The 23,446-nt window shown below is 51.8% G+C and overlaps 5 protein-coding genes across 5 annotated transcripts; 1 reads left to right on the top strand and 4 right to left on the bottom strand.

Moving 5' to 3' along the window:
• Window positions 1-2,737: 2,737 nt before the first annotated feature.
• Window positions 2,738-3,003, bottom strand: SPSK_10934 (uncharacterized protein; the record flags this gene model as incomplete). Its single annotated transcript, XM_016737165.1, has 2 exons — window positions 2,738-2,847; window positions 2,889-3,003. The coding sequence occupies 2 exons, from the start codon at window positions 3,001-3,003 to the stop codon at window positions 2,738-2,740; spliced, it is 225 nt and encodes a 74-aa protein (XP_016588171.1).
• Window positions 3,004-9,888: 6,885 nt separating this feature from the next.
• On the bottom strand, window positions 9,889-10,677 carry SPSK_09731 (uncharacterized protein; the record flags this gene model as incomplete). Its single annotated transcript, XM_016736301.1, has 1 exon — window positions 9,889-10,677. One exon carries the CDS (start codon window positions 10,675-10,677, stop codon window positions 9,889-9,891), a length of 789 nt encoding a protein of 262 aa, XP_016588170.1.
• An 18-nt stretch (window positions 10,678-10,695) lies between these two features.
• On the bottom strand, window positions 10,696-11,050 carry SPSK_10054 (uncharacterized protein; the record flags this gene model as incomplete). Its single annotated transcript, XM_016736614.1, has 2 exons — window positions 10,696-10,785; window positions 10,856-11,050. The coding sequence occupies 2 exons, from the start codon at window positions 11,048-11,050 to the stop codon at window positions 10,696-10,698; spliced, it is 285 nt and encodes a 94-aa protein (XP_016588169.1).
• A 1,654-nt stretch (window positions 11,051-12,704) lies between these two features.
• Window positions 12,705-16,308, bottom strand: SPSK_08376 (SMC5 protein; the record flags this gene model as incomplete). The annotated part of the gene is made up of 3 exons (XM_016734975.1): window positions 12,705-13,889; window positions 13,963-14,853; window positions 14,953-16,308. 3 exons carry the CDS (start codon window positions 16,306-16,308, stop codon window positions 12,705-12,707), a joined length of 3,432 nt encoding a protein of 1,143 aa, XP_016588168.1.
• A 1,816-nt stretch (window positions 16,309-18,124) lies between these two features.
• Window positions 18,125-22,334, top strand: SPSK_08321 (serine/threonineeeee-protein kinase; the record flags this gene model as incomplete). The annotated part of the gene is made up of 4 exons (XM_016734922.1): window positions 18,125-18,924; window positions 19,006-19,731; window positions 19,793-22,047; window positions 22,114-22,334. The coding sequence occupies 4 exons, from the start codon at window positions 18,125-18,127 to the stop codon at window positions 22,332-22,334; spliced, it is 4,002 nt and encodes a 1,333-aa protein (XP_016588167.1).
• Between the last annotated feature and the right edge of the window lie 1,112 nt (window positions 22,335-23,446).

The raw sequence follows: 23,446 nt of genomic DNA, 5'->3' as shown, positions 1-23,446 counted from the left end.
ATCTGTATTTCAAGAATTTTGCTCCACTGCCTCTTTCTTCGTCGGCGATACAGACACGAACCTTATGGCCTTCGTCGTTCCGCGGTGCTTCTTCGTTTTGTTTCTGCTGCTTGGCCTCGCTGTTTTCTTGATGATCTATTGTGCAATGCTTTACCTTGGAAGGACGTACAGTGATGTCGATGAACGCAAACGGCCAACGGTGGCGGCGAGACGCGGTCGAGCAAAGACGCGTCGCTCGAGGGAGCCGCAACGAGACTGACGGGATGTCGCGGCGGTGACGAAGCAGGGGGGGAAGGAGACGTGCTAATCGAGGTAGCGAAATCGAAGTTGTGAGGCTGATATCGACCGGGCGGCGACGATAATAGGGCCGGTGCGATCGTCCGGTTCGGGAAGTGTGGTCGAACGTCGAAATGCGCAAATACCAAAAAGGGCAATGAGAGTTGAAAGAGCTGAAGGAAGCTTTTGCGGACAAAAGTCGATGGCGTCCGTGTGTCGTGTCTCCGGTGGGGAACGAACGAGTGTGGATGGTCGGCAGGGATCTGTCTGGGTCGTTGAAGGACACACTAACTCTGAAAGGACTGTGAGATTGCAGCCGTTTGATGGAATGGAACTGGCGTCGGGGAGGTGATGTGGTCGTCGAACGCAGAGATCGCCCAAGGCGTGGGTGGGTTTATTGGCTTTTGGGGCGGCAAGATGAGAACCACAGAGATGCTTGGAAGCTGGGACGTTGGCAGGTGCCGTTGGACGATTTGCTCTGGCGTAGTTTGTAAGACAAGGTCGTTATCAAAAGGTTTGCCTGGTCTGGTTGTGTCTGTGTGATTGCGTGCGTTCGAGGTTTTCTCTTCTGGGCGTGGTGCGTGTGCAAGCGATGACGACGTGGTCGGCCGCGTGGTGGTACGGTCCTATCGAAAGGCCGGCTGCGATAAAACGATCCACGACAAAAACAGGTCGAAGCTGCGCAATTAGGAATAACAAAGAAAATGCGAATATTAATGACAAGCAGAGGACGAAAACAAAAAGGAAACGACAAAGGGGAACCACAAGGCCAGGCGAAGGACGAACAAAAGGACAACACAACAAAAAAATAACGGCCCAAACAATTTTGCGCTCTCTCTCTCGGATGGACGATCGGAAGAAGCGAAGGGGGGAAACGAACGGATGGAGAGAGGAACACGAAAAAAGAAGAGAGAAGAAGAAACAAGAAACGCGAAAGAGATAAGGAGTGAGAAGATATGGAAGGGAGGCAGGCGGAAGAAACACAAGACAAGCCCCCGTTAAGCTTGGGGCAGCGGAGACCGGTGGTCTGTGGAGATTCGAGGAGCTCAGTTACGTCGTAGACAGGGAAAGAACGATTCGAACGAAAAAGGGGCCAAAAGGGAGGCTCGGGAAGCGTTTTTCTCTGCCACAAGCCAATGAGAAGCCAAAAAAATGGACCAGGAACAGCTTAAAGAATGACAATGCGACAGCCGAAGGGTCTGGCCAGGGACAAGAACATTGAAGACCTAGATATGAGGTTAAAAGGCTGTGTGGTCTCCAACAGGTCGCCTTGTTTTTACTTGTTTTTGGTTGCTTCCTTCCCACGCAGCTTCCCTCTGAGCCTCCTTCGCTCTTGCTCCGTCTCAATTTCTTTTCCCTCGTATATTTCCTTATCGGGACGGTGTCCCATGTCTAGGAGCATCTACTGTGTCGTAATTACTCTCGTCTTGGGTTGCTCTTTCTCTCCGTAAAGGCGATCCCCTAGCGAACGCAGCAAAGGACGGCAAAGGCAGGAGCGGGGCCGGGAAAGAGTGTTGATGGGTTGCATGTCCTTGTCCTTGCATCGCAAAAGGTTACGAAGCTGTCATGATTGGTTCTGATAGAGCAGCTGCGGCAGACAAGAAACAGCGCCGCAACGGAAAATGCCTAAATGACGTCGTGTCGCCGTTGCTTGCCAGTATTTGCAGACACAGATAGCGTCCAACAGGCAATTACAGAGGCGAAAGACGACGTTTCTATTTTTATTTTTATTAATTTTTTTTAAAAAAAAACAAGAAATTCTTCCCGCAGATGCGCATGCTGTTCAACGCATACACGCACTAATCTGCTCCGTAACCCATCCCCTTTTTGCTGCTGCCCGGAAGGCAGTAATGTCGTATCCAACCCACAGACCAAGCTTACCCGTACATTTTGAGATTGCGAGCTCTTCGTATTAACTTTTTCATGGTAGTGAGGGTTACTTTAGCGTGTTATGCATCTATGCGGTACTGCGTTGAAACTAAACAGATTTTGGTCCAAGAAAAAGAGCAATTGTGGTGAGAATGTGTAAGATGTAATTACCTTTCGAAATGCAGGGTATTACTCTGCAAAAATTATTACGCGTAATTACCTTTGTACAAGTGGCTATGCCCTACGAATGGAAGCGCTATGAAGCACGTTGGACCTCGTCAAAAGACCTGCAGCGACAGAAGAGACTGTACATGTCAGTAATGCTATGCAAGAAACGGGGCGCTACGCGAGACGCGAGTGACGCAGCATTAATACGCGTCCCGCCCGCGGTGACCAACTTTCCCAGGTTTCTGTTTCTTGGTGGAGGTTCGCCATTTTGACGGCTCGTTCTGCCTTCTTTCCCATGTCGAAGAAATGGTCTGAAAAAATTTAGATCCGTCTGAACCGTCTTGAGTGACATGGTGGCAGACGTGTTTTTTGGTTGACTGTTAGCCGTTTATAAGAATACACATCTTGCTATGCTTTTAGGCGATCAGATGAATGTCAACAAGGGGACGAGGTTGCATGCACCAGGCAGACCAATACGAGATGCATCCACATCGACCTCGGGCACCGCCGCACCACGCGCGTAGTCAACAAGGACTGCAAATTTGCAAAAGCGGGTAGGGGAGTGGAGAGATGACGGGGTCTCCCAGAATCCCGAGCCATGGCGGCCATAATGGCCATGGTGGCCATGGTGGCCATGGCAGGCCGCTTTGTGAGTTGGGTTTCAAGTTCCCTCTTGTTTTCTTTCTCCATTTTGCTTTGGGTGTGCCATTCCTATGCATCCGGTTATGCCACGCCCGTTCTAATGTACGGAGTATTCCGTACCTGGTCAAATACGAAATGCAGTCTTATGTTTTGGCATCGAAAAATTCACTGGACATGTTGGGACGACATGTGGGTGGACGAAAAGGGAAGACCCGAGCAAGCCATGCCATTCCAGCCCTATCCGTGCACCTGAACGGAACATGTCGCTCTATTTTTGTCGTCTTCATAACAAATTTGTATCCTCTAGTTCCACGCGGTCGGGTCTCTCGTTGTCGCGCGTTGCCTTTTCCACTTTCTTCTTCCATCTCACGATCCCACGCATGTCCGCGTTGTTCACGATCCACTGTCGACGACCTCTACGCGTCAGCAGCCGGTTGGTTCGTCTGGTTGTATTCTGCTCTATGCGCCCAAAACACCCCGCTTCAAGCAACGCTTCAGTTGGTCATCAACTTTAGTTTTGTACGAATTATTCGGCCGAGCATTGCGCAGCGCCTTTTACGGGGCCAACCACACAAGCATCAAGTCAAGAATGAATGCATTGGGGACGCACGTTACCCTCCGCGTGTCTGGATTCCATGCAATCCCAGAGAACATTCTTTACTGCTGCTCTGTTTCCATTCTTTGCGACGATCATTGCCGTTTATTTGTAATATATGTTGTACTCATCTCCAAATTCAAATTCGTCGTCTCGAGAGCTCCTCGGAGAGTTTGTGTTTCTTGGAACTGTTTCGTCTTGTTAAGATACCTTTTCCCTTCTCCCTCAAATCGGATTTCAGGGTTCTCATGTCCGTTCGCGTGTTATAACATTGATAACCAGTGGGAACACCCACGCGCGATCGCGATCGCGATTCCTCAATTGCTCCCCGTACCTGCAGTAATCCCTGTCCAAGGGGCTTAGACTTTGGTGGGAAGGCCTCGATCGAAGTCGTCTGCAAATTAACTTTGGAAAAAAAGGAGGCTTTGTCAGCACTTTTGCCGATTAATAAATTCACTGTAATAATGCAAACAAATCTGCCGTATTATTGCGTCTCTGTGTCCAGAAACCTGTTGTTTTTTGCAGTTCTAATGAACAGGAGTAAAATCCGTTAGCCCCTTTGAAAGTGATTGCCACCGGTGGATGGTGCGAAAAGCACATTGTTCCAAGGCTGTGACGCACATGCTCGACGAGAAAGTAGCGGTCTTGTGTGGGAGAGAGTCTCTCCCTTCGTTCGCGAGGCAAGCAAGCAAGATCCTTGTCGAGCTGTGCTAGCCAGGCAAAGGAAGCACCGCGACGATGTGGGTATGCGGAGGCAAGGATGAAAAATAAATCGTCTAAAATGGAAACAAAAGGACCCATAAGAAAACACAGCTTGATTTGTGCCAAGACCACAGGTCCAAGGTCAAGGCTGGGCCCAGGCCCCAGGTCAGACCATGTCAGCTCGGTAAGGTCCTAATACCACTTGCGAGGTAGCTTGTGAGCTTGGAATTCCTATTATCGCGAATTGACGTCTGGACTGGCAGTGCAAAGCTGGGTATGAACAATTGCCTGAGTTTTACTTGCTCATTCGTATTCTGTTATTGTATTGCACCGTGACAGTACGAAGAGAGAACCCGGCTCTCTTAATCCTATCAAGGCCCCTTTTACTTCTGAATGTCTTCCATCTCGGTCTTGGATTTGCTGAAATCACCCACGTCCAGTCGAATTGCGGCTACGTCAAAGACTTTTTCTCCTGTCCCAGTGTAGTGTCTTTCCCTTCGGCCTCCGATAGCTCGCTTGGCTACCACCTCTCATCCTCACTTCCCAATCGTGGCATGTGCAAATAATGGGGTTGCGCTCAGGACCCGACCTTTTTTCCAATGGATATTCTCCTTTTTTCGCCTTCGAGAACGCTCCGGCAGTGCCGGGAAAAAGCAGGGGTGGCAGGAAAAAAAACTTCTTTTTAAAAAACCTTCCCAAAGAATACAGAACCGGCTAGTTCAAAAGAGCGTGGTTCGATTGTACTCCTACAAACTAATTAACTACTCCGTACATTGTAGTAATGAAGCACGGAAGGATGAAAGGACAACAGATCAAACTACGACGTAAAACGTCGGCAACTCTGTCCAAAAATAACCTGTGTGCATTGCTAGTGCTAGAAACGGTGCCGTGGTTGGGATAGAACTGCTTGGCGAGAGCGCGGAGAGAATAAGCAGCTGGAACTTCCCAGCTGTGCTGATTCTCTCATTCTTTCTCTCTTTCTGGTTCCTTTTCATGCACAGCCCACGTTCGGCGACTTTGAACGGGGACCGCCCTTCGATGGCACTCGATGGGCCCCTCTGCCAGAGTGACAAACGCGCTTCGACAAAGTGTGGAAGAAGACAGCATGGAACCGGCAGGCACGGATTCAAGAATGCAACGACACATTACGACGTACAATCTTTCAACTGCATTCGCAGCGGTCGCGCAATCCAAATGCTCCTTGCCCTCATCTTCAGAACTGAGACATGTTTACCAGTAACAACGGAGTACTCATAAAGAAGACGTGTTTGGGCTCGCCGGACATCTTTTGCCTCACCAGGTTCCTTTCTGGTCCCCGATGTACATGTATTATGCCGTATTCGAGTCTTGCAAGTTGTGGACACCAACGCCACGCACCAAACTAGTGTACCCTCCTGAATCCCGCCGTAGTGTCGGTGGAGGTGTGGGCTGCGATCGTACATCGTCGAAGATGGTTTTGTGGACAGTATAAAAACTCTGTACGGAATAATGCCGAGCAATTACTGAGGATACCGGTCTGGGTTGGGGACCTCACCTCCTCATCTTCTCGTGCAAGTTTTGCGTTCAATCTCTTTGCCTTTGTTCTTTTGGCGCCAAGCTTGAGACTCCAATCGGAGTACGAAGTACAATTCACAAATAGCAAGGTCGGGAGGAGCTAGAGCCGGGCCTGCAGACAAAAACATTGCTGATCAAGCCCCGTCCGATGTCCAGGTACTCGGTAGCTGCTGCGGGCTTTCTTTGTCTCCTGCAGGGGTCTTACTGTTGCACAGGAGGGGCTACAGTGTGTCAGGGTCGACTGAGTAAACAAATACGATGATGGTGTTGAGAACGTGGATAGGGACGCTGAGATTTGTTGTTTTATTTTTGAAATTATTTACTTGTCTCAACAGAAAAATAGTCTCAACAGAAAAATAAAAATGTTCCTGCTGTCATCGTTTGTAAGTTTACGGCAAGAAAAAAAAAAAAAAAAAACATAACCCGTCCACAACAAAATACCGCACTTTCAAGGCCCGAGAAGCAAACTTAAAACAAAATTTAAACAATGAGAGAAAAATGATCCGACGTACACACTCGTCTCAGTTAAATGGCGCGATAGCCCTGGCTACTGAAGCTTCAGGCTGCCCACAAAGACAGCTATGCAGTGGAACAAAATTTGATGCACACTCCGCCCCCAAGGAATGCATCTGAGACACCAAGAGAAAGCAGACTGCAAACACACGGAGGCCCGTGTTGGAGACAATGCCAGTAGAAAGTAAGATGCGACACATCGACGGAACTACCCCAAATACTAAATTTGATGTAACCCGCCACACGTCGTACATCATCGTCCTGCTCCAGTCTCGTCACAGCTCGTATTTTCGTAGCCCTACGAAAGGAGATGCACAACGGCGCTTCCCTGGCCCCTGGTCGGGCCAGATCGGCACGACGGTAGGCGTCCCCAGTCCAGGCCCCGTCCCCAACGTAAATTTCTCCGTCTTTCACTCACAGAGCACAAAGACAACCGTCAGGGTTGGTCTGGCAGCTTGTCTCCGTATTTTCAACGGACTGACGAATTTGCAAAATCCGCCAGTCTTTATCACGGCTGTAGCTGTCGGGTTGATACAAAGAGCAGTTGAGATGAAATAAATTGCGACGAAAATCACAAAAAGCCAGCCGAGCGCAAGAGGCAAGGATTTACTTTCCGGCCAAACAACGTCTTGTGTCGGCCCTTTTAAGTCGCTGTTGATATCGTCAACACTCTTCAGAGCGTCAACGAATGCGCTGCCATTGGGGGATCGTCATTCGGGGACAACATCCTTTGCCTTATACAGCCGGCACGGCACACAACAGCACACAATTACCCACTTTGCTGACATTTTGATAATCTTCATATGTTGCCTTTCTCGCCTCGTTTGCCTGACGTCGATATTTTCACCAGAAGAGCATGCGCCATGCAAGCTCTTAATAGGACCACAGTGTCAAAGCGACGTATTGCACTTTTCTTTTTCCTATCCTCTTTACGTCGCATTCTTATTTTCTCATCTCGTTTCTCATTCCGAGAAACGCCTTTGTCCGTTTTTTTTTTCTCAGCTCCCCCACAGCATGTCATCTCGGCGGTGTCCTCCCGTTCGACCGGACAAGCCCAACAACCCAAGCACCCTTTTTCTTGCCAACGCTATTGACAGAGAGGCACACAGCAACAGGCGAGAAAATAAAGTTTTGTGCCCCTTTTTTGATGTGGCGGTCAGTCGGTGCACCCCCTGGTCGGCAGTCAAGTAGTGTGGGGGAGGAATTAAACAATGGCGGTCACGCGGAATCATCAAGAACATATTACACTGTAGTTTGTCCTCGCTTCAATTGATGTGCATCGTGTGTCGTGTCATAGTTTGATATGCCATCTCCTTTTGGTTCTGTGACCACACACGCTGCAATACTCCGTACATTGGACTAAACGGCCCCGCAAATTCGGTGTATTGGCCCCCCTGTCGAATGCAAAGGTGATCATATTGAGGTTGATAGACTACACGCCACAGCGGGCATCCTGATTCTGCCAAAGGCCCCTTTTACTGGCCTGGCCCGGCCTCGCCATCTTTGCGGTCCATGAGAGGGAGGCCACTGATTTCCCTCCAATGCTACGATGCCCAGGGGAGGCGCAAAACGAACGGCAGGTCTGGCCTTTGCATTCTGCGTTAGGCGTGTCCTGTCTCGCGGCCTTTTCTGTGCATTCTAACGACATTGTTTCCTTTGCGTCCTTTCGACTTTTCGTCGGCGTCCATGGAAGGTGTCACTGAGGTTGTGCTCGACAAGGGTAGCCGTCTCACTCCATCTCTTTACGTTGGAAAGTGTTTTGTAATCGACAATCCACCTGCACGTACGACATACGGAGAAACTACAACGTTTAAAATCCCACAGTGGCCAGGCCAGGCTCCTGCACAAAGGTACAGCGAAGTCGTAATGTCACCAACAAATACTGGCAGGTGGCCTTTGATACAACCCCTGCTCGATTACGTCGTTACCATTTGAAAATGCACCCCTAAGAACATCAGCCGTACCGATTTACCAGGTCTTTTGATTGTTTGGTTGTAAATTAAATTTGATCTTTGGCCGATTGCTCTCCCGCCGTGGGACGAGACGCACAGTTTCCAGGCTAGAGCTTGCTGACAGACACCTGACAATATGTGCCGTCTGTTAATGGCATTGTGGCTGGTCACCACGACATAGTCCCGGACACAAAGTAAGGGTCTGTGGCCTGTGCGGAATCGCAACCGCCTGGCAGATTCGTCTGGGTCCGGTGTAAAGACTCCGGTGTAACAACGTCTGGCCACGGTATGGCTGATTGTACGACATAGATACAACGAAATGAACATGGAACCGCCCCGAGAGATGGGCAGAAATCCATGGCTGTCATCCAAGTCCGGGTCGTTGAGAAAAACGATGCGTAATGGATATCGGCAATGCAGCCGTAATCAAGCGAGAGAAACACGGTGAAGAGAACGGAAGGACCACTGACATAGACGACGGAATTTGCCAGTCTGATATTGAGATACGGCGTGCAACCCTGTGGCGCGAAGCACACAAAAAATATCCCGATGTGAATGCTTGATGTCACACCCGTGCACACACGCACACACATGTAGAGTGCGTACGTACGTACTCATGCAAGCGTGGTGCAAAACATGTACGACGCACCGTCACGAAAAGTGCACGACACGTTATTTCGGCGAATAAAGTCTGGCTACACACGACGTAGATGGGCGCACTCTGTGGCGTGTCTGTTCGTCCCACGCGGGCCGGGCAGTGCCGTCTTTGTGCGGCAGACGCCATGTTTTTGCTCAATTTCGCAATGTCTGTCAAGCTCCATGTGAGTATGAGCGAGCCAAGTTACGAGACAAGGCGAGCATACCCAGCTGCTCAAAAGACACAAAAGTGCACCATTTTCCTGCTGTGCCACTCGACCGTATGTATGACGTTTTTGCTTCGAATACTCTTGTTATCGTCCTATTTTCGTGCGCCACTGATGTGCAGGCTTCAATCCATTATATAAATTAGCATGCGCTTTCGGGAGTATCGGCACGAGACGGCAAAATGGCACATAATTTTCGATACTCTTGTCGTTTAAAGAGGATGAAATCCAGTCGTGTCACAAAGTAAACAAGGCCAGTAGAGATCAGAGCGGTCGATAGTTTGTGTCTAGGGATCCGTATTAGTGGCAGCTTTGTCATGCACAATATGTCATGACCAGTCCTCCATACGTTGCTCCCGCTTCCGTGCATCGACTTATGCCGTGCCACGGCCCGCGGCTACTGAGAATGTCGGTAAAGATTGTGTTTCTCGGATACGGAATGTTGTTAGCCGAAAGCTGGAACAAGCGGAAAACAAGACCCCATAAAGCTGAAGAAATATCAGCTTTCACGAATGTACAAAAGATCAGTCTGGACATGACGTGGATATCAAAACATTGGATTCTAACTCTGCCGTTGAGCAGCCGACAAGCATGCGTCCCGCCTATACGCTTTGGCCATTCACAAACAAACGCCGTTTGCTAATGCATCCTCCCAGTACTGGAATAAAACAATGGAGTGTGACTCCGGGGTATCAAAATTGGACATGGACACAAAATAAACAAAACAAAAGAAACGCAGCCAATGGCCCACCCTCTACCTGACTGGTGTAGGCGAGCCGCTGGACAGATCATCGAGCATGTAAGAATACAAAAAGTCCATCTGCGAAGTCAAGACGCGGTCGATAAGCAGCGAGGGATCGCCATCAGCGGCGTGATGGATCATCTTCAAGTACTCGTCGCGGTCCAGGTACTTCATGTAGCTAGGCAGATATCCCTGCCGCATCAGATAGTCCTGCATTATCATTCTAGACACGCGACCGTTCCCGTCAACGAAGGGATGGATTTGTAGAAAATAAACCATCGCGTGGCAGGCGAGAATCAGAGGATGGAGGACCCTCTCCTTGTGCATACGCTTTCGCCACGCAAAGTAGCGCCGCGTGCATGCGGGGACTTCGAGATGGTAGGGGAATACGGCCATCGGGTTGCTCCTGACGCCGATCGGCGTCTGGCGGTACTGGCCGAGGCAGACGCGCGGCCCCCATGACCATGGATACAGGCCACGCCCACTGTCATCGAGGTCTCTCATTGTCAAGGCCGAGAGAGCGCACACCTCGTCCTCGTTGAGTCCGTCCTCGCCCTGGTGGTTCAATGCAGACTCGGCGATCCACTGACTGGCTACGAGATGATTTCGAAGCTCGATAACCTCGAGCGCGTCTCGTTTGGACGTGATCGACTTCGGCCATTCCAGCCGCGGAATCGGCGTTGCTTTGGCCAATTTGTGGATGGACAGCGTGGGTAGGTTGACCGGCTTAAAAAGGCGTTCATCCAGTTCCTCGTACATCATAATACTGTCACCAGGGGGCCGGGTATTGTTCTCGATCATCACGGACTGATGGGAATATTAGGGAACCATCTGGGCACCCCGTTTGCTCGCAGGACACCGCATAGATTTCCTGAAGTCGTCGATCTGGGCGAGGGTCTCAGCTGCATCCTGCGCGGTATGTCAGTTCGTACAGTCTACAAAAGAAGCCGCCTGTTTGAGAAAAACCATGCCTTCATACCTCTCGGCACTTCAAGTAGCCCATCTTCACAAAGTCGCCTGGCTGGTGGTACTCCTCCCATACTCTGCCCGATTCTGCTAGCTCCGTGTATTCTTTGGATCCTTTTTCGAGACCTTTGAACCTTGCGTATATCGTGTCGAGAAGAGCGCGGCGTGCGGCTCCTGTCGCCAGTCGAGGTGTTTGTCTGAAGGCCATGCTGGTATGAGCATCGTGGCGACGGATTGTCAAAAATCTTTAAGGTGCTGGAGAAAGGTTTACGTCGATACGAGTGAATGTCAGGACTGAACCATGGATTCAGAGTCACATGACCACGATCCAACAACGTCAATGGTGTCAGGCGAACTTGATGAACTCTAATGGTCGCAGTGCTGCTACGGCTAGGCTTTCTTTTAGCCATGTGGCTTACTTGCATCGAATCTGGAGCTTACCTAAACAAAGTATTCTGTAACACCCTGTCAAATAAGTATCAACACTCTCATCCGTGGCATCCAACAACATGGCACGGCAGACGAGGTGACTGCACGTCTGGATTTCGCTTGGAAACTGCGGCAGAGCATCGTGATATCCTATCACCAGCGTCTCCTGGCTGCGACATGATGTCAGTGCGCACGATTCTGTTTGCTGAAAATGACAAAAAGGGTCAGGGTAAAGGGCAGGGCCAACTGGTTGAGATGAGCCTCGCTCATGTTGGCCCTTCTCGGCTAATAGCTGCGCCAACAGACGATGCCTTGAAAGAGCCGTCTCTGCTACTAAGCTGTTGTATCCGTTTTGTTTGAGGGTCGAGATCCCAGCCTGTCTGCGGTGGATAATGGAAGATAGCGCAACACCCCATGCAGAATAAACTAGACACCGAAGTAGCTTCCGTCGTCCTGCTGCCAACCCGTGGCTTCTTCTCGTCTCCTGTATCGTTGGCCAGGAGAGAGACGGCACATAAAGTGAAAGTGCAATCTGTACATGCTGCTCTGTTCCAAGGATCTTGACGGCTTCCTGTGCGACATATTGGGGAGCTTGGCTTTTGCAATTTATATTTCTATCTTGAGTTGCAAAGCTTGTTTTTTCTCTGATTGATTTTCTGCCTTTCGTCTTTTTGTAAACCCGATTGCAAGAATAAATCCACAATCTCAAAGGTATTTATCCCTTTTCCTGCTTGATATCGTCTAATTCTAGAACGGACCGACGACTGGCACTCATGCACTCATGCACTCATGCTGCTTGTTCTGCAGCCGACTTTCTTCATATCCGGCCAAAAGGATTGCCCAAGGCAACCGGTTTTATTATCTATTTGTTACGCGTTCCTCTCTGTCGATCCATCATGTTCAGTGGATATATGCGGCAAGGAACTATAGTCTGGCTAAATTAAGGAATATTAAGGGGTATGCCAAAGTGTCGAGATAAGGAAGAGTAGTAATAGAACACGAGGAGAGGTGGCACGTAATATTCTTGGCTTGCCAAGGAAACTGATGTTTTATTTTCTTTTCGTGCTGTTCGTCACCAAGAACACAATCTGCAAGGGACGAGTGCTGCTCTACTCGCTTGGCGAGGCTGCAGCCCTGTTGAAACATCGATTAATGGCCAAAAGTGTGATACCATACATATGTGCGAATGAACGCTGACTTATATTATTATTATTATTATTATTTCTAATTTCACTTGTCATTATTTTGAAAATTGTTTTTGTTCTAAAGGTTGTTTGATACCATCATCTCATATCATGTTTCCTAAACAGTAAACTTACGGTATTAAAGACAACATGTAAAATAAAAAAAGCCGTCATAAGTACACCTCGCTGGTCATCACGTCCGTATATACATGGATATCTTTTTTTGGCACACACCCTTATACCGTCACTTCACGCCGCTGCCTCTGCCAGCAACCGCCGCTGCGTCGCCATGCACTTGCGGAAGTCCAGTTTGGCCTCGCCATCGGGCACGAACGGGCCGCTGGCGATGCACAGCACCGTCATGTTCTCGTCGTACTTGAGGTTCGGCAGCAGCTTGGGCGTGATCAAAAAGTACTGGCTCGTGTGCTCGTGGCACGCAATCTCCACCATCCGCTCGTGCATCATCCGCTCGTTGCGCGGGTCCATGCCCTGGTTGATCTCGTCCACCACCCGGAACGGCGCCTGCGCCATCGCCTGCAGCGACATCAGGTAGAAAATCGTGCTCACCGCACGCTCGCCGCCCGACTGCCGGTGCTGGTCCAGCTTCTGCAGCTCCTCGTTCTCGCGGAACTTGACCCGGATGTCAATCGCCCACTTGTCGAAATCCTCGTCCTTGTGCACGCTGATCTCGCCCGCGCAGTTGATCTGCTCAAAGTTGTAGCTGAACGCGTCGTTGATTCGCCCAATCAGGTCGTCCAGCCGCGGCTCCCACCGCCCGCGCACGTCGGCCACCTGCGCCGCCATGCCCTCAAAGTCGGCCGTGGTCGTCGCCAGTGCGCGCCGCAGTTGCTCAATCCGGCTCGCGCGCTGCTCGTACTCGTCCAGCACGCCCTCGTCCACGGCGCGCGTCAGTTCCAGCTTCGCCCGCTCCGCCGCCACCTCGTTCTGCAGCGACTCGGTTGTCTTGGTCTGCGCCAGCGCGTGCAGCGCCAGCGACCGCTCGCTGCCCTCGTGCGCAATGTTGTGCGCCTCCTGGATGGCTGCCTCGCCGAGATCGCGCTGCACCGCCAGATTCGCCACAATGTCCGCCAGGGCCTGCTGCTTCTCGGCCCGCAGGGCCGTCAGGTGCGCGTTCTGCGCCTGCAGGCCTGCCACGTCCGACGCCGCCTCGATTTCGCGCACCTGCACGTCCATACACGCCAGGTACGCTTCGTGCAGCCGCGCCACGTGCTCGGCGTGCCGCAACACCGCCTTGGCCTTTTGCTGCACCAGGTCGTCGAGCGTTGCTACGAGCTGCTGCCGCTGCGCGCTGAGGTCCGCGTGCTCTTCGCGCAGCTGGTTCAGCGTGTTGTTCTCGGCCAGAACCTTCTCCGGTAGCGCCAGCCACTTGTTGTACTCGGACTGCAGCTGGTTCTTTTCGGCGCGCAGGCGTTCCTAGACAAATTGTGTTAGATTGGAATGAACATGGGCCAGCATTGCACACCTTGCACACCGGGGCTCGACTCACTATTTCTGCGTCAATCTCATTGCTCATCCGCAGTGGTCCGGCCATCTTCTCTTTGAGACCGCGCATCTCTTCCTGCAGATTCCGTATTTCGTTGTTATACTGGTCCAGTTTCCGTTGAAGATCCGTCTTCTCAGAAACATCTGCTTGCGCTGTCGTCCAGTAGCGGCCTGGACGAACGTCCCGCACTGCTGTCGAGACAGCATGGGCACCGTACTCGCGGCGCCGGTTCACGCGATACACCAGGTCTTTGGAGGCCCAAGTCATGATGTTCTCGTTGGCCACCACTGTGTCGTATTGGTCTGGCCGGGGCTGTTGTGTGCTGACCGGGGACAGGTGCAATCGCCGTTCGGCGCAAAGCATGGCGAGCACCGGTTCCGGGCCCTCGATGAAGTCGATGGCTGTACCCTCGAAGCCCATCGATGCCAGCTGGTCCGGGCTGAAAGGCGACCGGAACGAGCTGAAGGGCGTGGTGCACGTCCGAATCGTCACGGACAGGCCCATGGCTCCGTAGAACTGGTTGCTGAGCTTCTTGTGGTCTTCAATACTCTGCGCCGTGAAGCAAAGGAAGTCGTCGTTTTGAAACAGCATCTGGATGAGATTGGAGTAGTTCTGGTCCTTGATCGAACAGGTCGCCATCGGCGGTCCAAAAATCTCCTTGCTGAACTGGCCCTTGTTCTCTTCAAGCCACGCCCATCCACGTGCTACGTCGGGTGCAATCCGCCGCAGGAAACTGATCTGCTGGCCACGCTGCGAGTCGAGTGCCGCCATGTCGTTTTCGACCGTTTTCTTTTCGGTTTGCAAGCGAAAGGCCTCGCCCTTGACACGGGTCATTTCGCTCGCGATTTCGCCACGTTCTTGCTCAATTTCTCGTCTCTGATGCTCTTTGTCTCGCTGGAAGGGACAAACAATGTTAGCAATGGCAGTTCATGTGCAGAAATCGCAAAAACAGCAAAAATAGCAAACAGCAACCGTAACAGGACGACGACGCACAATCTTCATATTCCACTCAGAGGCGACAAACTCGGGCGGCTTGTTCTTGATCCGGGCCTCGAGGCTCGTGATCTTTTGCCGGGTGGCTGCAATGTCCTTTCTCTTCTTGTCGCGGGATTCACCCATCGCCAAATGCTGGGCGTTGGCCGACTGGATCTCGTCTTCATAGCGCTCTATGTTGGCGAGGGCTTGCCCGACAGCTTGCTCGGCACTCTGCAGCACCGCCGTCCGTACGCTGAGCCCAGCCTTGAGCTGCTCCTGGTACTGCTCTTTGGAACTGATGGCTTCGAGTGTCGGTTGCAGACGGGACGTCAGAGCTGCGAGATCACGGTTGGCTCTACGCCGCTCCTCTTTCAGCTCGCGGTACTTACGCTTGGCCTCGTAGTAGTGCACCAGTGGCTGGCAATCCTCGAGGTCGTCAATGGCTTTTTGAATCTCCTCACGCTCCCGGTACCGTTCCACGTCTGCCTGTTGTGTCTGGTGCCGGCCTTCGAGAATGCGCAGTTGCTCGCTGTCAATCTGGATCTGTTTCTCGGCGTCGCGCTGTGCGTGGTAGATGTCGCGCAGCGACGTTTGCATTGCCTTCATGTCGAGGGGCGCCGCAGCCTCGAGCGTCTTTGCAAGCAGGTCAATAGAGTTGAGCCCCGCAAACTCGGCCACGCGGTCCTGGGGCAAGAACTGGCACAGGTTGTCGACCTGGATGCGCATCTCGGCCATCAGCGACTGTATGCGCTTCAGGGGCGCCTCCTGGCCGTTGAGCCAGAACTTTCGGCTGTTGTCCTCGCGGTTGATGCGTAGGCGCACAACGTGATTTTCGATCTCGTCCTCGCGAGCCTGCAGCTCAATCTCGACAACGGCATGCGAGCGGCCGTGCTTGACAAAGTCGCCAAACGTCGTCGCGCGGCCCAGCACATTGGAGTGGAAACCGAGGCCCAGGCAAATGGCACACACGAGCGAGCTCTTTCCCGTGCCGTTGGGCCCGATAACTAGGTTCAGGCTCGGGCCCGGGTCGAACTCGGCGTGCTCGTATGTGACAAAGTTGTCGAGTGTCACGCGCACGATGGCGCCGGGCTGAAACGTTGGTTTGGTCTTGGACCGGGGAGCCGTGCCGACGCCATTTGACCGGCGACCGCTGGTTGTGGAGTAGTATGTCTCGTTTGCGGTTTCGTCCTCGTCACTGTCGCTGGCATCATCGTCATTACGGCGGATGTCGTTCGCCTCGTCGGGCTCGAGAGATGGCCGCAGTCGCTTCGCTGGTCGGCCATTGGGGTTAGGAGAGAGGCCGTTGTCGTTGTCTGTGCCGCCGTTGTCGAGCGGACGCCTCGGCCGTGAGCTGGATGCTTCAGGCCCCGCCATGCTGTGGCTGCTGGGGGTGCGGTTCGGTGCTGCGTTGACGTTGCGCAGCGTGGCGATCGTGAAGAGTGCACGACACGCTTTGTGAAGTGACTTTTTGGTGGGGCACGCGCCTGAACGCGTCCGTGATGCGGAGACTCATGATTACATAATTAATTATGGGGCACGAGCACTTAAACTAAGAGAGGCTGGTCTGCACCTTCCCGGTTAATAGCACTGGGTCACAGTTTATTGACATCCTCAGTCCATTCTGAATGACATCTTACAATTGATGACATGTCGATGGTCTTTCCGACCACTACTTTATCATTAAACGCACATGTGCCACTCGACCTGCTCTGACTACGCCGTGCTACACTTTGGCTGCACCGAGTGATACTTACCGGCCAGTGCGCTTTACTCTGCCCCCTCGCCCATTCCACCGATCCGTTCCGTCGTCTGAGATCAGCTTGCATGGCTGTCCTGTTTCCTCTCTGCGCACGCACGGCATATTTGTAAAGACAATGCCAGATTTATATGGGCCCTCGATTCTGCGCCATCGGCGGCGGGACGACAAGTCACCAGTCCGGTGAATGTCTACCTTGGCGGGCTGAGTGATTGCCTCGGTGCAAACAAACAGACAGAGCTGTTCTTGTCTCTCTCCCTCGTTTTCTGCTCCAGTACTGTGCTTTTTCGGTCTTGTAATACATTTCCAAGGAAAAGCATTTTATCGTGCCATCCAATTTTAACCAAATGCCAGTCGTTGCCATCGCTTCTGTGACGCAGCATGCCAATCAGCGTGCCAAAGGCCCTTTTTTGACTGCTCCATTGTCCCGCTATCCCTGAGCAGGGAGACATCCAACTTGTCTGAAATGAGCGCTCACCCTCTTGACCTCCCTCTTCCCTTATGCCCTACTCTTCCCATTTATCCTCGCCTGATATAGCCTTGTCCGTTTTGTTATTTGTTGTCCTACGACGTATTGTCGCCGCGACGGTCGCTTTCGCCTGAACTTGGCCGCCCCGCTCTCAGAAATTCGACCTGGATGTCCGCATTCCGTTTCCCTGCGCTCTGCAGCGCTGCATCATCGAAGCAGACCCTTGCGAGCTCCGTTTCTTATTTGTCTTCATTCTTGACGACTCCCTTTTAAAGTGAGGCTGTTTGTATTGTGAGCTGCTAAGATGTACCGACTGTACCTTCCTCGCGCAGGGCGCCTGCTATATTTGCAAAGTACCACATGCCTCGTAGCTCTGCCCCTCCTTCCGCGTGTATACGATACTCGCACAAGGAAGTGTTTGATGCGGCAAGAGCGGCCCCAGTGCCTCTTTCCTTGTCAACTGGATTCCGGAACTCTGATCCATCTGGCACCCGGGGCAACCACTGTTGTATGCCACAGAATTGGAAAGAGCTATCGGTAAACGCGTGTCGCAGCAACAACCCCCTTCCCAACGCGTGGTTTCCCATCCGGCTCTCTTGATGCGATTGACTTTTCTTCAATTCTTCGCCTCTTATCCTCCCCTTCTCTCTCTTTTTCAACAACTCCCAGTCTTCTACCTTACGCCGCGTGGGGTAATCAACAAAACCCGGTCGGTTGCCTTTTGTGTTGTTTGTCCTTGCAGCTCACCCTGCCCTCGCTCTTTTTATCCGGCAATTTGCATCTAGCATCAGCCTTGTTGACTTTTGTTGTTGCTGTTTTTTTGCACGTGCATTTTTCCGTTCTCTTCTTCTTATTCTAGTTCTTCTTTCGCCTCATCTTTTGCTCCCATCTACTCGTCGTCCATAATCCTGCTCCTCGAAGCATGCAATAGCTCTTCACCAAATTGTGTCGACACAGAGGCCGCCATGGCATTGCACGTGAGCTCCAGCCGGACGGGTACCCGTGTGCCCTTTGGCGATGCCACGTCTCGAGCCAACACTCCGAACGCACCGCAACCTGCCCCGACCAGCAAGCATGCTGCCGCCGCATATGTTGGGAACTCGGACGCTACGGTGGCCATGAAGCTGTCAGCATCCGTGTCTGCTGCCGCCCCCAGCCCGCCATCTGTCGATAGACAGCAGCGGAAACTTGACCAGTACTACCAAGAATACCAGCAGGAATACGAAGAAGCGTACCGGCAGCAGGCTGCTTACCAACATGCTCAACAACAAGCCTACGAGCAGCAGCAACGGCAGCGCCATCACCAGCAAGACGCTGACCACGACATGACCGATGCGCCGCCACTGGACCTTGCCGAGGCCAGCAAGCGGCACTCAGCTACATCTGGGGACTCGCGGCATACAGCTGACTCCAAGCGCGCATCACAGTACTCTTCCTGCGACGGATTCCCAAATAAGAAGTCCCATATCGGCCCCTGGCAGCTCGGCAAGACGCTGGGCAAGGGTTCTTCTGCGCGCGTGCGGGCTGCCCGCCATTGCACGACGCACCAGCCTGTGGCTGTCAAAATCATCGCCAAGAAAACTGCTCGCATGACCCAGTCTGGCAGCATTGCCCAGCTCGACCAATTCGACAGCAACCTGCCGGAGAACATTAACGGCGTTCGTCGTATGCCGCTTGCTATTGAACGCGAGGTGGCTATTCTCAAGCTGATTGAGCATCCTAATATTGTGAAGCTCTACGACATCTGGGAGAACCGCAATGAGATGTAAGTGGAGTTGGACTGCACTTACGGCTCTGTTGCAATTTACTGTCAATAAGAGGGATTGGTCAAGCTAACAACTTGTAGCTACTTAATTCTCGAATACGTCGAGAATGGCGATCTTTTCACATACGTTAGTCAGAATGGTGCTATGACCGAAGAGGTTTCTATCTTTGTATTCCGGCAGATGATGAGTGCCGTGCAGTACTGTCACGCATATAACATCTGCCACCGCGACCTGAAGCCAGAAAACATTCTCTTAAAGGCGGATGGCCAAATCAAGATCGCCGACTTCGGCATGGCTGCTTTGCACCAAGGACCACGATATCAGCTACAGACGTCATGTGGCAGCCCTCATTACGCTGCTCCGGAGCTTCTCAAGGCCCGCCCCTACCGTGGAGACAAGGCAGACATTTGGAGTATGGGCGTGATTCTCTTTGTTATGCTCGCCGGCAGACTACCATTTGATGAGGATGATATGGGCCTGATGCTGGCCAAAGCTAAGAAGGGCATTTACACAATGCCCGGCGCTTTCAGCCCGGATGCAAAAGACCTTGTCCATCGTATCCTCCAGATCGAGCCGGAGGTCCGCATTTCCATGAACAAAATGTGGCAGCATCCTCTTATATGGAAATATGGCTACTTGGACGACCTTGGCAGCAGTGGCACTGATGGTCAAGGCCAGGGCGGCCGAGGCACGGAAGTTACACCGCTCGATCTGGCAAGCATTGACACACAGATCTTCCGCCAGCTTCGCTCCATGTGGCATACATTGCGGGAGGATGACCTGGCTGCCAAACTTGTTAGCAATGAGTATGACGCACCCTTTATCCTCTTTCTCAAATTGGTATTCTTTTGCTGACATGCTTCATAGGCCCAATGACCAAAAACTGTTCTACTGGCTGCTGCATGGCTACCGAGAACGGCAGCAAGAAGATTACAACCCGACACTCACACACTCCGTCAGCGACTATCACCATGTCAATCAAGTCTACTCGAAGAAGGTGTCAACTCGAAAGTTCTCTCAGTCAAATGCCGCGGGCCACAAGCGGAGCGTGTCGCGGTTTACTGTCATTTCCAACGTTGCGGAAACAGAGGCCGGTACCGAAGCTGGAACCGTCAAGTCTTACGACCCGTATAAGTCTTCGATTGTCATGGAGCCCAGCGACGCGCGAGCAAGTCATGCGAAGATTGTCGTGCACCGCAACAATCCAAACGTCGAGGCCGAGGTTCGCTCTATGGTCCAAGCAGAAGCCATGAAGGCAAAGGCGAGTGGAGCGGCAACGAAGAAAAAGGTCTATATTCAACAACGCCGTGGGTCAGCGGCTTACTTGAAAGCGCCGCGCGGTTCAATGAGCTCCATTCGCAGCACACGGAGCATGCGCAGCATGAACGGAAAACAGGGCGTTCGCCCTACATCAAGGCATAAACGCGGCGTGGATTTTTCCAAAGCACGCAAGCCATCCGCTCAGGAAGCTGACCCCGACACGGAACCGCTCATGAGCGGCGCTAATGGTGTTTCGCAACCCAGGGACACGACGCCGGTATGGAACGAGGACCTTACGGATTTCAGCTGCAGGATTGCCAAGGACCTAGATGATGCTTTCATGAGCTCGCTTTTGGTTGTCGATTCTTCCGAGAGGGATGAAAGTAGGGACTCACCGTTTTCTCTTCGACTAAGTAGTCCTGAGCTGACCGTGCCTCCTGAATCGGCAGCGCAAGCTTCACAGTCGAACAAGCACAAGCCATGGCACTCCAGACCACTGCCTCCTTCGCCGCCGCGTTCCGAATCTGTGAAGCGGGAAATTATGCGTGCTAAGGAAGGTCAAAACCAAAAGAGACCGAAGACGGCCACCGGGCCGAAAGAAGCACGAATCGACTCTGCTGCAATTGGTGTTGCGACATCCTCGAACACCAAGTTACAGGCGCGTATTGTGAACGTTCCACCTCTTTCTCACGGCTCTGATGACCGTCGCATTGTCTCGGCGCCCGTCTATTCGCAGTCTGGAAAGACAGGCGTGGTTCCGTTGCCGTCTATCTACGAGACCAAGCACGAGAACTGGCCATTGGCAGATAAAGACAAGCCGCGCGCATCTTCTGCACCGTCGAAGAAGAACACAGTGCATAAGGCACAGGACATCGTGGAACTGGCTCACCTTGCGCAGGCTGAGAACACCATCCGACTCGTAGTCTCGCCTACGACTACTCGGTCCAACGCACCTATCACAACACCGAGACCTCTCAGTCTTCCCAAACAGGTCAGCCGTGCTGAGACTACTAAAGCGCGTCCTGTCTCTGACCCGCAGGAGAAGACGCATCAACGCTCCTTGGAGAACGGGAAGCAACCCTCGTCTATGGAACAGCAATCGTCACGTCAACAGCAACGACCGCAGAGTCGCCAGGACAAGACAATCAAGTACCGGCCTGAACCAATTACAGAGACGATTGTGGAAGAAACCAGTATCTCGAACCACGGCTCCATGAGCGGGGGAAGCGATCGAAGCTCAATACTTCCCACGAGACTATCGTGGTTCAAGCGCCAGTCCAAGACCGACATACGCAACAACACAGTAGAGTCGTCTGAGCGCCGTGTTACACAGATTTCGCGCCACACCGAAGCACCAACAATCGTATCGGCAGCTGAAGCACCCCCGTACGCTCTCTCTAGGAAGAAGAGCTTTATTTTCCCGTTCTGGAAGACGTCCTCCAAGAGCGACACGAAGCTGTCTGTGGCAGACGGGGACAGTCAATTTGAAATGGAGGGGGCGCTGCAGCGGCCCCATCAGTCGCGCATGAATAGTGGGAACAGTCGGACCAGCAGGACGAGCAGGAACAGCGGAAACGGCAGCCAACGGAGTAAGAATTCGAACAACAGCCGGTCAGGTCGCAATAGCTGGAACGACCACGACGACGAGCCTAATGCGCGCAAGATCGAGCCTCAGCAAAACTGGCTATCGCGCCTTTTCCGTGTGAAGCCTGCGACGCGGCATCTGTGCCTGGGGCTGTCGCAACGCCGTGCACGCCAGGAAGTTGTCATGCTCCTACGGGACTGGCGTCGTTATGGTATCCGGGATATCGAAGTCGACAAGGAGCGCAACATCGTGTTTGCTAAGGTTGGCGCTGGCAACTGTGGGTTTTCCCTTTGCACATATTCCTTTCTTGACTCAGATGTGCATTCGTACTGACAGGTTATAGACCTCGGCATCCGAGAAGTGGCTTTTGCCTGCGAGATCATTACTGTGATTGAGCATGGAAAGCGAAACCACCTTTCTATTCTTCGCCTGACACAGGAAAAGGGCTCCGCCAACAGCTTCCACAAAGTGGCGGACACGATAAAGGGCGTTATGCGAGAGCGTCACCTTGTTGTTCCCGACAAGCGTAAGGCCAAGATGATGGTCAAAACGCTGAATTCTTAGGCTGTACTGCCTAGACCACACTCATACTTTGCACATTTTCTCATGCTTTTCTCTCGGCGTTTACTTCTCAGTCTTGATTTGCTTGAAGTTGGAATTTTATTGGACTTACTTTGTTTCCGTTTTTATTTCCATGGCATTCTTGGCATTTTCAAGCATCCTTAGGTCTCGTCACTCTTTCACTCTTTTCTTTCTTATGTATATATTCGTCTTCTTTTGGTCATAATATTTGGAGTTCAGTTTTCTTGTTTTTAGCTTGGAAGTTTCCAACTTGTTCGCTCAAAACACAATTTCTTTTGTCGTTGGGCATTTCTCCAACTTTGCCATTCAAACCTGGGAGACGCATGACCTTGGAGAAGAGAAAGAGGGATGGGAGAGGGTTAATTTTCATCTAATCTAATTGAGCCGACCAAACGTTAAGTTACAGAATACCAGCCTTTTTTGTCTCTACGGTTGGTTTTGACTTTTGTGTATCCTTTTTTTTTGGCACAGCTTGGGAACATTTACTCTCTTTGAGCGACAGCTGACACAACGTCGTGCTGTTCTACGACAGCGCAAGACTGAAGAGCGACGAAATCCATTTCTGGAGAGGAACGTGTGAATGTAAATAAGTCGATTGCATGTAGTGCATGCATCGCCCAGAAGCATATGCTGTACCCTCGGCGACCAAGGGTAGGCTAATTGAATTTGCTGTCTGCTTTCTATTCATGCATTGATTCGACTTTTTTGGGCGTTTTCTGAGAGCAAAGACTTACTTACTGCTTGAAGTGTCGTGTAATCGGAATTGAAATGAAGGCTTCGGTAACCTCTTCCGAAGACCTCTGTTCCCTGCTCGCCCCTTTCCTGAATCCTGTGTCTTTTCACTGGTTGCTGTGCTATCGAAACATATTCCCCTTGTCTTAGACTAAATGATTTCAGTATCACCTTGTCCCACCTCCTTTCAAGAGGGAGATATTGTGTGTCGTTTCTCCTTGTTTGCTCTACCTTGCTTTATTTTATTATTTTCTGGTTGGTCCATATTCTCAAATCAACGAGAGGTCTTTTTATCTGTCTTCCATTTTGTTTGCATCAATCCCGTTTCGGCTCTCATTGATACTATCCTGTTTCTTTCAATT

Source organism: Sporothrix schenckii (genome assembly GCF_000961545.1).
Source record: "Sporothrix schenckii 1099-18 chromosome Unknown Cont44, whole genome shotgun sequence".
In the NCBI taxonomy this organism is placed as follows: Eukaryota; Fungi; Ascomycota; class Sordariomycetes; order Ophiostomatales; family Ophiostomataceae; genus Sporothrix; species Sporothrix schenckii.
This window is presented reverse-complemented; position numbering and strand designations above follow the sequence as displayed.